Source organism: Triticum aestivum, chromosome 3D (genome assembly GCF_018294505.1).
Source record: "Triticum aestivum cultivar Chinese Spring chromosome 3D, IWGSC CS RefSeq v2.1, whole genome shotgun sequence".
Lineage (NCBI taxonomy): Eukaryota > Viridiplantae > Streptophyta > Magnoliopsida > Poales > Poaceae > Triticum > Triticum aestivum.
In genome coordinates, this window is record NC_057802.1 from 7,325,065 (window position 1) to 7,339,812 (window position 14,748).

Below are 14,748 nucleotides of genomic sequence, written 5' to 3' on the forward strand. Positions count from 1 at the left end.
AGGTGATCTTTTTTAAAAACTCTTTAAAACAGTGAACTTTTTAGAAAAGAATGGCAAGAATATAAGTAAGGAAAAAGGAAAAATGCCTAAAACTGGAAAAACAAGACCATAACTTCGTATTAATGCTAAAGCTAGTTGGCCGGCCCAAAAGATCTCTTCGATGGATGTGTGTGTTGTTGCTCTATAGGAGTATCGTATTTGCCTCGCTTTTGCGTCAAACTACCGGCGCTTCGCACAAACAAGGGACTGAGCAGCGACGCGATGGGTTGGCCCAGTAAGGTAGACTGTGCACGTACAACCACCACAACTAGCCAGCCGTTTTTTTCAGGCTAGTTCTACGCTAGTCATACATGGAATAACAAATGTAGAAGTCTTGGAGACTATTGCATGCAAGGAAGGACTATCTCTTGCGCAAGATTTGATAATGCAAAATTTGGTTCTCGCTTCTGACTCCAAGCAGGTGGTTGAAGACATCCAGTGAGCAAGTCGAGGAGATTATGGAGCCATTATTACTGAGATTAGACAACGTCTTGTATTGTTTAATTGTAATATTACTTTTGAAGGCAGAGCTACTAATAGTGATGCCGCTAGGTTGGCCAGGTTTGCTCAATCATTAGATCAGGGACGCCATGTCTGGATCAGTGCTCCCCACAATCCGTTTTGTATCCCACCCCATGTAGACTTTGAGTAATAAAGCTTGGTTTAAACCCTCAACAACAGAAAAAACTAGGCAGCCTGTTTGGGAACCCCTGAACCAGTTTGTTGGTTCTTTTCCGATTTTTCTTTTTTTGTTTCTTTTTCTTCTTTCTGTTTTCTTTTTTTCTTCTTCTTTCCTTTTTTTTTCAAGGTTATTTTTATCTTTTTTAAATTAAGTTCATGTTCGGATTTTTTTTTAATTTTTTGAAAATATTCTTTCTTTCGAAAAACATTTGAAATTTTAAAAAATGGTCGTTTTCCAAAAATATTCGTAAATTTGAGACATGTTCACATTTAAAAAAAATCGGGAATTTAACAAAAAAGGTTCTTTTTTTCACATTTTTGTTCACAGATTAAAAAATTGTTCGTGTTTCCAAATTTATTTGGATTTTCTAATTTTGTTCAAGAAATTGAAAATATATATGTTATTTCAAAATGTTCCTGTTTTGAAATTTTCTTCACAAATTCACATAATGTTTGTATTTTAGTTTTTGTTCACGTTTTGAATTATTGCTTGCAAAGTCAACATTTTTGTTTGGGATTTTCAGATTTTTTCTCCATTTTGAAGTTTGTTCTAAACATTCAGAATTTGTTCGTGTTTTTAAAATTTTGTTCACAAATTTGAAAATTGTTCATGTTTACATAAAATTTGAACGTTGACATTTTTAAATTTTGTTCCAAAACAAAAAAATATTTTTAAAAAAGTTTCCATTTCCAAAAAAATTCACAAATTCAAGAGAAATCACATGATTAAATTTTGTTCACAAATTGGAATATGTTTGGGAATTTCAAAAAATATTCCTGTTTACAAATTTTGTTCACAAATTCAAAAAATATTTTCCTTTTCAAAATTTGTTCACATATTCAAAAACTATTCATGCTTCAAAAGTTTTTTTACAAATTAAAAAAATGTCCACAAGTTTGGGTTTTGATGACAAATTAATAAATGTCTGCGGATTTCAAAAAATGTTCCTATTTTCAAAAATTGTCATATTTTCAAAAAAGCTACAGTTTTCGACATTTGTTCACAAAGTTGAAAATGTCCATGTTTTCATAGTTAATTCGCAAAATTCCAAAAAATGCTCAAGTTTTGTAAAAAATAGTTTGTAATTGTGAAAAATGTTCACCTTTTATGTTTTGTTATTGTTTTTCAAAAAAGTTTTATTTTCCATTACTAATTTTTCCCAAATAATGTTTGCGTTTCAAAAAGTTTTTCCTTTTTAGAAATCATGTTTGAATTTTCTTTAAAAGTTTTAATCTGCCGCGTATAATAGATCATATGTACTTGGCTGCCCCTTATAGACATATAACTTTTGTTATTACAATGGTTGTGGACGTGGTTACCGGGCGTAAGGTCTTGTGTTCGTGCCTTCGCCATCATGTTTTTTGGAATTTCGTGATCTCGTTTTACTTTTTGTGTTGTCGGTAGTTTCTTTTACATTTGCGCTGCAGATCTTTCGCAATTGGTCGCGTGTGGCAGTGGGTTGCGCATCATGAGCGCTTCTTATTTTAGGGATATTTTCATCCCGCGAAGTAAAGTGAATGGGCCGGCCCAGGTGAGCCTCCTTCTATGCAAAACTGTGACTACTTGCCGCAATGAGCGATGTATAGGAGCTCCCTGCTTTACATCAACCAAGGAGAGAGAGAGAGAGAGAGAGAGAGAGAGAAGAAAAACGGCTCCTTGCTACCGTGGCAGAGCCAAAGAAAACGATACTACTACTTTGCCTTTCTCTCAAAAAAAGTACTTTGCCTCCAAAAACAGACCCTGTGTACCAGTACTTTTTTCGTGAGGGTAAAAATGTTTGATTCCAGTATACTGGTACTTTAGACACGTACGTTTTATACTATATTTTATTTTATTTTTGTGAACAATAATACTTTTTTGTCCATGTATTAGAGCAATGCTACACGCACAGACTAGTTTTCACGGGATCAACGGATTGGCATACATGGCTGGTTTTAATTGAATGGACTTAAAGAGAGGGGTCCACTCCCATTGAAAATCAGGGGGAGAGAAGATTTGTTTGGAAACAACACTTAAAACTCTGTAAAATGCTCGTGTGTTTAGAATTTTCGCATGTATTAAAAGGAAAAACGTAATGTACAATAGCGCTGGCAAACTGCACAGCGGCCAATCTTAGAGCATCTCCAGCCGCGCCCCCACCCCCCTCCAAGCGTTTTTTGGTCGCCGGCGGCTGAAAATGGGCCCAACTGCGTTCCCAGGAGCCTGTTTTCCGCCGGTTTGGGCCGAAACTGGCGCCGGCGGACCCAGGCCGAACCCGGCACGCTGGGGGGCGCCTGAGGGCGCCGGGGAAAGCGATTTTGGCGAGAACGGGGATGGGCCCGCCGCGTCAGCGAGACACCGCTTCGTAGTCCTCATCGCCTCGGTTCCCGCGGGAATCAATGCGAGGCTGGCCAAGGCTGTCGCGCCGGTCAACCTCCATTGATGCCTCACGGGCGGCACAGTGAAGGCGTCACCGACGCGCGTCCCGCCCGCTCCAGCCACGCGTCGCCCGACATGCAGGCTCTCGCAGCCCGGTCGCGGCTATAAAAGCCCATCCTCCGCCGGTGAACGCCACACCTGCCACACCACGCCTCGCATCGCCACACAAAGCAGCACACTGCCCCCTTCCCGCCGACGAGCAAATGGCTGAGAGGTTCCCAGGCGACGGCGAACGGCTTCGGCCGCCGCCATGTCCAAGAGCCGGAGGCACGCCTCCTCTACGAGGCCGAGTATCCGGCACCCCCGGACATGCGTGTGCCGGGAGCGTGGAGGCTGAGCGCCGGCGGCGTCCCGGTGCCACCGGTGCCCGAAGGGGCGGCACGGCGGGCCGAGATCGCCCGCCTCCGCTCGTCCCTGCCACTGGAGCAGCGGAACGAGCCGAGGTAAGCCGCCGACAGCCACACGATGTGAACCATGTACTTCGCGCGCCGCCGCGAAGAACAGATCGCCTCCGCCAACGGCGTCATCCCCCGCGGCCGCCTCAACGCCGACGGGCGGCGCGAGTGGTGGGGCGTGCCAGGCCGCACCCTCGAGGTCGTCCTCGACCACATCGAGACCGACAATGTGCCGCGCCTCGAGTACCTGCCGTGGCCGTCCTTCTCTCGCCGCCGTGGCAGCTCCTGGACGCCGCTGCGAATGGAGCCGGGGACGTCCACGTCGTCGGGCTCCGGCTCGCTGTCCTCCGGCTCGCCGGCGCTCCACCCCGTCAAGCCGGGCCGTCCAGCACCCCACTGCGCATCGGCGACCCTGGCCAGGGCTGCAGCAGGGACGGCGGCGGCTCCGATGGGGCGCGCGACGACAATGACGATGACGACGGCGGCGGCGACTACACCCGTTTCTACAGGCTTCTCGGCATGTAGAAGGTGGCAGCGGGCTCCGGTGGGCGGCGGCGGCGGCGTAGTTGTTCTCTGTTTTTTTGTACAAATCTGAATGAAATCGCCGAGTTTATGCCGTGTTTGTGCAAATTTGAATCAAATCGCCGACTTTGTGCCCTGTTTGCGCCGATTTGGGGGCGACCTGGGGGCGGCGACTGGGAACACAGTCGCCCCCACGCCTAAAAGATACGCCGGTTCGGCTTCAGATGATGCTTTTTCGGCGTCCTGAGGGCCGAACGGCTGGAGATGTTCTTAGGGACTGGGTGATCCTATGCCCATGACTAATACAAGACATACAAATAGTGCAAATCTGTCATCTCAAGATGTCTCGCAACATAAGAGCATCTTCAATAGATAACTCCTCTCCGACAGATGATATAGATGCAAAAAAAAAAATATACATCTCCACCTCGTGGAGATGTAAAATACAATACCTCATGATGCAAATTCCGGGAGGCGCATGCTGTCCAGGCCTACAACCTCCATCTCCTCGAGGAGCACCGGCAGGCGGAGGAGCAGCTCGCCGCCCACATGGCCATCGCGCTGGACGCCAATGTGCCAGAGTAGGTGGCAATGCTCGAGTCCTATCGCTCCGTCCGCAAGGTCCGGCGCAACCGCTGGCGGTACCGCCAGTGTTAGATGGAACTGGAGGCTGCATGGAAGGAGATGAACGAGGTGGTAGACGAGGTGTTCGGCAAGAGCGACGACGAGGAGGACATCGCCGGCTCCGCCAAAGCCGCACCCCGCCGCCACGACCATGAAGCCGGCACGTCCGCAGGCACCGTCGCCAACGAAGAAGAGTAGTACATGGTAGATCGCCGCCGCACGGGTCCCAAGAAGGCCAGCGCTTTTCCCTCCGTCTGAAGCCAAACTTGGCGGTTGATAATCGTCGGCCGGTTTGCCGCTCTAGCTGTGGTGACGGAGGCTGCAGAGACAAAGCTGGAGAGCGTCGAGGCGGAACTCGAGAAGGTGAAGGCAAGAGTCGGAGCTTCAGTTCTTGGGGCTTATGGCCGGATATGAGGAACGGGCGCCGTCGATCATTTCGATTAGGTTTAGAATAGTGTTTAGTAAAAAAATTGTCTAAAATGTAATGAATTTTTTCTGGACTATGAAAAATATCCGAAATATAATGAATCTCGTTCGGTTTAATATGAAAATCCACAGTGTTTGCTTGAATTTCATCCGATTTAGTTGAACCATGTTTGAAATATATGCAGACAACGTTGGATGGCCGACTCCCACATCCGTGTCCATGTACTGATTCCATGTCCACAGACGAATGCTTGAGCAAATTTGTGAATCAGCATTAGAGATGCCCGGACGAGAGGCAAAAGGCAACAACCTAGCCATCCATCTATAGCCAGGCCGGCCGGCCGGCAAAAGCAGCCGTCGCCGACGCCGAGCGAGCCAAGCTAGTCGGCAGGCAGGCAGGGGCCGTTGTTGCGCCGTAGCCATCTGGACCGTGACCCGTACGTGCATCCTAGCATGCCCAATTCATTTCGGTCGCGTACGCGCGATGACGTGGTGTGGTCCATATGAAACACGGAGAGAGCTAGCACGTACCCAGTCGCTGTACATGTAGTAGTAGGTTAACTATAAACTTCAATGAATATTGACGTTGCAAATCTGGCTTGTGTTTCGTGGGGCTCGTCCGGAGTACGTACGTACGTACAAATACAATAGGAGCAGTTCAGAAGAGGAAGATTCGCTGCTCCCCGGTTTATTATGCGGCCGTTGGCAGTTGTAGTTCAAAAATACAAGCTCGGCCAACCATTATGGGCGCCTACACGAGAATGTAGCCACGTACCGAACGGCGATGCCCTGCGCACCAATCGTCGTGGCCTTTGCGTTTTTCAGTGTTGTCACCGACGGAAAGAGATGGCATTTTCAGAGAGAAGTCAACAACTTCCTTGCAAAATACGGAGAATACGTCATCGCGTCTCTGTTTGAAGTTTTGTTTTTATGAAACGACATTCTATGGCATTCCAGTGTTTTAACTTCCTTGCAAAAGATAATGAATACGTCTCTGTCTGATGTTTTGCTTTTGCGAAACGACATTCTATGGCAATTTCGGGGTCCTATTTTCCGTGTTTTGTGTTTACATTTACGTTTTGGCCCGGTTTCCTCCAAATCAACTGGGCAAACTCTATTAGTCTCATATTGACATGCAAAAACAAAAACAAAATAGTTAGTTGATTCGCTAATTTGTTCTGAAAGGGTGAAATACAGGAAAACATAAGAGCAGAGGGTAGGAAGCAGAAAATACATTGCCATGCACGACCCAGAGGAAACTACATGCCTTAAATTGCATAAATCAACATCAAAGAAGTCAACCATATACAGTTAGCGTGCGTTTAGGTACACAAATCACATTTGCTACTTAGCAGACTAGCGCGCCTACCATGTCTAACCTCCCACTCAGAAAAGAAGCTTAGAATTACGGACGAGTGGAAGGTTTTTTTATATCTCAGGGTAGTAAGATTGTTTTTATTTTTTTGCCACGGAGTGGTGATTTTATTTCACTATTCTTAGTCAAAAAGAAAAGAAAAATCTGACCTGATAATTGACCATGGAGTTCTGGTGTGTCACCTTTGGGTTGAAAATAGGGAGAGAGTAGGAAGCCCATACAGTGAAATTCAAAGGGGGTTGTGAGGGTGGGGGAATCCCGTGACCATGTCCGTGACCCACTTCTCCGTAGGTTTACGGTTTTCGTTAACCAGGCTCGAACATCTCAACCGGGGTTGTTGAGCCGCTACACGAATCGGGTGTTGAGATAGGTTTTTACAAGTTGCTTACATCTAACCAAATATCGTAATCAAGTGCTACCTCCATTCCTAAATATAAGACGTTGGGGCAGTTTAAACGGTGCATGAGCACCTTGTCATTGCAACCACTAGATTTAAAGATAGGTTAATCACGAGTCCCAAACTACCAATAGGCAAATCAACCTAGCCACGACTTGATTATATATATTCCGGCATCTCCAACGCCACAAGGACAAAGAAGATGGTCATAATCTTCTATGCAAAAGGAAAGTCAATGCTCAAAGGGAAGTCGTTCATCCAGCACCAGCAATGAACATGGGCTTCTTTCGTTCTGGTTGCTGCTGTTGGAACAACAAGCATGACCATTCAAAATTAGAGCTACAAAATGCGAGTCCAGATGCTGTTGTTCATGGACGAACCGAACCGAAGGCAGATTCTTCTGCCGCTTGTTACACCTTTTCTAATAGCTAGGGTGAATCTCATTTTACTAATCGCTCAACAGAAATACGAGAGTTGAATTTACAGAGCAAACATAGGATACGGGAAAAATGAAAAATGCAGAGCTTTGCTGGGCGGTAGTGCTGGCCACGTAGTCGATGATCATAATGTACGTGTGTGTCTACATGCCAGGATTCCATGCAAACGCTACTTTAAGAAGCGACTATAGTAGATTAATTGTGCTTAATCGCCTATTCGCCTTCCCCAGGTACGTAGACTCCAGGCAGCAGCTTCTAGTTGAGCGTGATTAAGCTAAGTCATTAAACCATGTACGTGAGGGTTTTGTCTGATGCAAGAGCTGGCTATTATGCCTTGCTAGTTTTGCCGGATTCTCTTCCCTTTTAGGTTAAAACAAAGATGTTCTGTTTCTGTCTAATCGAACGACAGATCAACAACATGTTTTGCTATTTTCGCCTTGCGAGTTTCGCCGGATTCCCTTCCCTTTTTAGGTTAAAACGGGTCTTGTTTCTATCTAATGGAATGACAGATCAACAGCCATGTTCTGCTAAAAGAAAAGAGATGAAGGAGCAGGTTAGCTAGGTAACAGCAGGCCCACACGCAGTTAACATTATTAGAGAAATGGCGAGACTGCGACAGATTGGAAACATGCATAGCGCTAATCATTAGACGTGGGTGCAAGTACTGTGATTGGCAGGATCACGGTTTTTGCGGATATCACCTCGCAAGTTGCTGAAGATCATACACAGACCCTTTACGTGGATCATGTACTACATGGCATGATTAGCCAGTAAGATTGATCCATTCTCCATACAAAGCAGTCCAGAAAATTGGTGCTCGGTTTCTGTATTTCTCTTGGTGCGCAGCACGCATGCATTCCAGGTGAAGTTTCCTAGTTTGTGTTTTATACATGCATGCATGACCAGGTGAAGGTGATCATGTATTACTCACTGTGTACATAGTATGTTTATAAATGAAAAATATAATTTTATGATCTTGTGTAGTACTTGCTCATTAGTGCGGTCGCGGTCGGGATGGTTGCGGCCATGTTGTTGTTGCGGACGAAGTTAATGATTGGACATGGGACGAACATGGCCGCGTGGCAACTGGCCAGCGAGAGGTGCTCACGTCTCGGATTAGTACAACTCCCTCCCTTAATCAAACCGTTGGGTTGGGTGATCTGTTCCAACTTGTGACCTACGAATAGCTCAAGAGCAGACCGTGAGCTGTCGGAGCCACGACCATTCGATCGGGTCGCACAAAGTAGGTTGGTCCACGTGTTGGCGGTTTGGTTAGGACAGCCTGACACCAATAAGTCGATCGACTGGGTTAAGTAAGTACATCAATTAAAGACTAGATCTCGATCGCATTTTGGCCGTGTGTGCATAATCCTTGACCTGTTCTATGGTGGTGTGTTACTTGGTTCCCGCCGGAGACCATTTCTAAACTCGACCGATCAATAATCTACTAGTACTAACAATTGATCGAACGCCGCAAAAACCAAAAGTATACTAGTAGACTAGTTATTTCAACATGAAGTTAGGCGGTGTATGAAGACCGTGCGCAACGGCGTGCAAAGCAGCGCGCATACATATATAAATCGATTATGTTGATCCAGAGTCTAGAAAGAAGATACACATATATTCCTGTCATGGAAAGAGACAGTGAGCATCAAAGATCAAACTCCTCCGTGTAGTTAGGCAGGACCATCGACCCAAAACACTGTACTTACTTACCCGAGCCGAGAGCGCTTAATCATGGGTTTAGTCCCTGTCGCGCCGACCTAACAAGTAACAACGACGACGAGTGCACCATGTCAGACCAAAAGTCAGGAGATCGTCCGGTTGTAAGGCCCGTGGTGCCACTGTTGTTGTTTCCGTGGTAAAAATAAAATAAACCATCGACGTGCCTAATACATACAGATCACGGGGGCCCAACCGCCCAATCATAGGTCGACCTTGCCCAGTCACGAGCAACTAACCAACCAGCCTCGTCGCCGGTCAACCGCCGGTGCAAATTGGTGGCTCTCCGAAGGGTGCAACTGCGAAAGGTGCCACCTGGTCAGATGGGTACAAAAGGGAAGGGAGGAGAAAGCGAGCAGCAGCCCGAAGCCAAGTCCTACACCGCAACAACGCCTCCTGCCTTTCTGTCCCCGTCTCTCTTCTATCTCCATGTAAAGTTGTGAGCCGTCGACGAAGAAACAAGGGGCGGCGGAAGAGAAGAAGAAAGCTCGAGCGTGTCGCCGGCCTCGTGCGCGGTGACGGAAGAGGTCGTCGGTCGCACGAGAGGATTGCTTGTTGTGTACACGCCAAGGTGCCGGAGGGACAGAGGAGGAGGAGGAGAAGATGGGCTCCGGCGAGGGGAAGCAGGGGAAGGGGCTGGTGAAGGGCTGGGCGCAGAGGTACCTCAACCTCGGCTTCGTCGCCGGCTTCCTCCTCGTGCTCCTCACCTACATCGTCGTCACCCAGCAGTTCGCCATCACCTCCCCCGACGGTACGTGCGTGCTACGTGGTTGAATTGATCAGCCGTCAAACACTATTCTCAACTGTTCCATTGGTTAATTCGCTATGTGCGTCTGCAGCTGCCCCCACGATGACGCCGCACCGGAAGCAGGCGATCAGCACCCCCGGCGCCGTCGAAACAGGTGAGGAATTCGATCCATGTGCTACTACCACTACTACCTACGTAGCTCCCAATCCAAATTATACTACCTGTTATCAAGAGCCAATTCGTTCCAAGTCAACATGTTGGGAACATCGATCGATCCGCACGTAGGTGTCTCCGCCGCCCGTACTCTTTGTTATTGATCTGATCGCCCCACGGTACTCTAATCTAGGGACGCCGGAGGCTCGAGGTGAGGACAAGGCGGAGACGAAACCTGTCGACGCTTCTTCCGGTGATGAAACTCCAAAGGAGGAGGAGCAGCAGCAGCCACAGGGTAAATACATACATATACTCCAGTTACAAACTGCTCCAGCCTTCAGCAGCGGCACAGTAGTACTTGTGTCTTCTTCTTTCTTTCTTAGACCGGTTGCTCTCTAGCTACCTGCATTTTCAAACGAATTGATGGATGCAACAATGAACGAAAGCGAGCCGTTGTTTTGCCAGATGCGGAGCCGGAATGGAAGAAGCCGGAAGACACGGTGGCGACGGAGGAAGAGCCCCCCAAAAGAGACGACGCCGCTGCCGAACCGCTCGGTACGTCCAATATTCGTTCCCCTAATTAAACAAGCAAAATTAATGTGCTGTGATGCGATGACGCATTCGTTCCTAATAGGAAATGTATAAATAAATGTCTTGATTCGATTCGATTAGCTTTCGGACCTATGTATACGTACGTGTATGGCCACTAGTATGTTTGGACCATCATTCATGTTTTTTCATGAAACTAGGCAATTACCATATTTTAAGCTGGGCCCCTCGAGTGTGAAAACCATCTGCATTTTGTCCCTTGTTCCACTTGGAGCTGTTTTGATAATGACGTGGCATCAACTTCGCATACATGCATGCATGATGCATGGCAACCCACACCCAGCAAGCTATTTTCCTTACAAAAGGGGGGAGAGTCGATGTAAATATTGTAGCAATTGAATTACTGAAAACATGCATGGTGAATTTATATTTATAAAAGCAAAAGAGCAAAGGACATACTTTGGGAAGCTATATATGGAATTCTCAATACACTATGTTTGCCTTCTCACTCTGTTTCATTTCCAAAATATTCATATTCTTTCTATAACTTTTGTTTATTATTATTATGTCATTCTTTTCTAAAATTGTGGTTACATACTTCACTTTTCCAACTTTACGTTTCCACCCTGTTTTCTATTAAATCTTCATTTTTTTCCTACTAAATTTTCATTTAAAACTTGTAGTCTCCAAACAAATTGCATTTTCATATTTATGTCTTATTTTTTTTAAAAAAATCCCTCTATTTTATTCAATTGAGTTGAGTTAAAAAAATTACGCTTTTCCAGAATAATTTTCAACGGGACATCTGACCAAGTGTTGACCACATTGGGGAATTTAGGGACTTTTGTGTTGAAATGTTCTAGCATCAGACCTAACAAATACCAAACCATGTATTAGAAAAGTCTAGGATAAAGAAATTTTGCCACTCATAGGACTTCACACGAAACCGCTGACTGTTTTGCCAGTCAAGGACCAAAAATTCTGATAGGCAACGAACACATACTTTAGCAATAGTCTGAGGGGCCAAACATATGATGAATATTTGTATTATGAAAAGATACGAGTTTGTGCATAAATATGTTCTATTTAACAACCTTCGTTAACATCAATATTGTGTGGTCTGGACGCTGGTTGCAGCAAGAGAAATGTAGTTTCAGTTTTGTCACTGACGTGAAACACATCAAAATAAATTGGAACTCATCTGATTTAGTTCCATGTGAAACACATCTAAGTATTGCACATCTAAGTTATGTGTCATTGATTGTGCGAAGATTCATGCGGAGTCTTGTCACTGACACCGAACACATCAAATTAATTGGAACACATCTTTCATGATTTAGTTCCATGAGAAACACATCTTTCAAAGATCCATGTGTGCAATAACTATGAACCATCCAGATGTGCCAGACCCTACTTTAATTTCCCAGTACATGTTCAACAAAATGGTTGATTAATCACTCCTTTTCCTGATTTGTATTTTCATTATCTTTTTCACAAGGAAATGCTTCATGATTTATGAACCTTTTACTCATTTTTGTGGTGCTGGACAGACAACGGCAAAGTGGTGTGTACCACGGAGGGCCCCTTCTCCGACACGTGCGACGTCTTCGGCGACGTCCGGACCAACGGCACGGCGCACACCGTAACCCTCGTTCCGGTGACCCAGACGGAGAGCCGGGAGTGGAAGATCCAGCCATACACCCGCCGCGGCATGTCCGGCATCTCGGAGGTCACGGTGACGCAGCTCGACTCAACCTCCGCGGATTCCCCGGCGCCGGCGTGCACGGTGACGCATCGCGTCCCGGGCATCGTGTTTGCGCTCGGCGGCCTCACCGGCAACTACTTCCACGACTTCAGCGACGCGCTGGTGCCGCTGTTCGTGGCGTCGCGGCGGTACGGCGGCGAGGTCCAGCTCCTGGCCAGCAACATCCAGCCGTGGTGGCTCGGCAAGTACGAGGCCGTGGTGCGGCGGCTGTCCAAGTACGACGTTGTGGACCTGGACCATGACGATCAGATCCGGTGCTTTCCGAGTGTCACCGTCGGGCTACGCATGCACAAGGAGTTCGACATCGTGCCGGAGCTTGTCCCCGGCGGCGCCCCACTCTCCATGGTCGACTTCACCGCCTTCCTCCGCGAGACCTACACCTTACCCCGCGCCGCGCCCATCAGCTTGATGAAGGACATCAGCCCGCCGGAGGACCAGGAGAAGAGGAAACCGCGGTTGATGCTGCTCCACCGGGGCCACTACCGGAAGTTCGTGAACGTGCCTGAGATCGTGAAGGCGGCGGAGAAGGCCGGGTTTGAGGTGTCCATAGCCGACCCGCGGTTCGACGTTAAGGTGGAGGAGCTGGCCCGGTCGGTGAACTCGTTCGACGTGCTGCTGGGCGTGCACGGCGCCGGCCTGACCAACGCCGTGTTCATGCCCACGGGGGCGGTGGTCATCCAGGTGGTGCCGTACGGGAACCTAGAGCACATGGCGAAGGTGGACTTCGGCGACCCCGTGGCGGACATGGGGCTCCGGTACCTCGAGTACAGCATCACGGCGGAGGAGAGCACGCTGCTGGAGATGCTGGGGCCGGACCACCCCGTGATCAAGGACCCCGAGTCGGTGCACCGGAGCGGCTGGGACAAGGTCGCCGAGTACTACCTCGGCAAGCAGGACGTGCGCGTCGACGTGGAGCGCTTCGCGCCCACGCTCGCGCTGGCCATCGAACATCTCCGGCAGAAGTAGGAACTGCATCGGCCACAGAGAATTTTTTCTTTTTGGTTGGTACATGAATTAGGGGCATTTTACGGCCTCTGAATTTGGTGGAGCATACATACATAGAAGAAGCGTTGGTATATTGGTTGATTTATTTACCATGAGTAAAGAGAAAGTTAAAGCTGTTTCAGTGCAATGCAGTGTGATTGCTAAGGAGTTACTGAACTCAACAAGGTTTTTATTTTTTGTTTTCTTGAGGGAACTCAACAATAGTTTGGAACTTCATAAACGCCCCAAAAACTCAGCGGAAAGCACTAGCCTTGGAAGGAGTTAATACATCGGCTTTGCTAATTATCACTCCACGAGAACCAAAAACACAATACAAACACAAACGCTCACATACACGCCCCCACTCTCACCTCTATGAACGAGCACACACACATTCTACCATTATGAGACCTTTGAGAGATTGAGCTAACCGATTTTGTGATTGATGAAGTCATCACACACGCGTCATAGTTGACGGACACATCATACCGCCGAAAGAGTGTTGCTGAAAACATGAAATAAATTTAGAAAAAAGCGACCACATGTGTCAAGTCTAACACTTAAACTCAGGTGCGCAGACTCCACCGAAGGAAGCTAGCCACCTGAGGTATGCTCAGTTCACCACTCGGCAAGAACTAATTTGCTTAACTATAGAACCACTGAATGTTTGCGCCGCCATGCTGCTCGCCCGTTGCCCTGTTGTGGCTGGTGGTGTGTTCCCGCCTAGATCCGATTGTCGTAGATGGTGGGGCCCAATTTGGAGGTTGATGGTTGTTAGCAGACAACCGACAACGGTTAGGCGGCTTAATCTTGTTCTAGATCTAACCGGGTGCACCGGACCGGGGGTTGTGTGAGAAAGAAGGTGCCTTCCCAACCTTTCGGTTAGGGGAGGAAACAGATTGGATGTGGATCATATAGTGTTCTCAGGACTTTCGTTTTCGTATTTCCAAAACAAATACGAATGCGGATCAAATGTTACTCAAATACGAATACATAATGGATGTATATTCGATCAGGAATAGATACAAATAATGGCCACATATTGGATAAAAAAACCATAATTCAGTAGGTACGGAACACAAAATAACCAAATCGCAACATATAATACTTCAATGATAGACAAAATAAATACAACTATAATGCATAACGATTTCTAAGTTTAATCATATAAGAAGTAAAATTTGACAACTTATTGGGATTTTATGTTGGATAATTTGGCGTATCGGGGCTAGAATTACTTAAATTAGCTCTCAATTATTTTTCGGATACGTAAATATCCACTTCCATATCGGTATTTGTGTCAAAATGCCGTACCATATTTGTATTTGTGTTTGTGAAATAAATCCGGATGTCTTCCATTTTAGTTTGGTTTCGACTATTTCGAATACGAATAGGCAACTTATCAAATACAAACATTGAATATTTTGGATTATCCACTGCAACTTGCCACCCTTACTTTTAGGGGGTTGTTGGATGCAGGTTTGATCTATGGTGAGGGATCGGGACCATGGA

General features: G+C 46.8%; 1 protein-coding gene across 1 annotated transcript; it reads left to right on the plus strand.

Moving 5' to 3' along the window:
- The first annotated feature begins 9,410 nt into the window (after positions 1 to 9,410).
- On the plus strand, positions 9,411 to 13,384 carry LOC123076830 (beta-1,2-xylosyltransferase XYXT1). The gene is made up of 5 exons (XM_044498972.1): positions 9,411 to 9,788; positions 9,877 to 9,939; positions 10,132 to 10,233; positions 10,404 to 10,493; positions 12,038 to 13,384. The coding sequence occupies exons 1-5, from the start codon at positions 9,641 to 9,643 to the stop codon at positions 13,216 to 13,218; spliced, it is 1,584 nt and encodes a 527-aa protein (XP_044354907.1). The 5' UTR covers positions 9,411 to 9,640; the 3' UTR covers positions 13,219 to 13,384.
- The last annotated feature ends 1,364 nt before the right edge of the window (positions 13,385 to 14,748 follow it).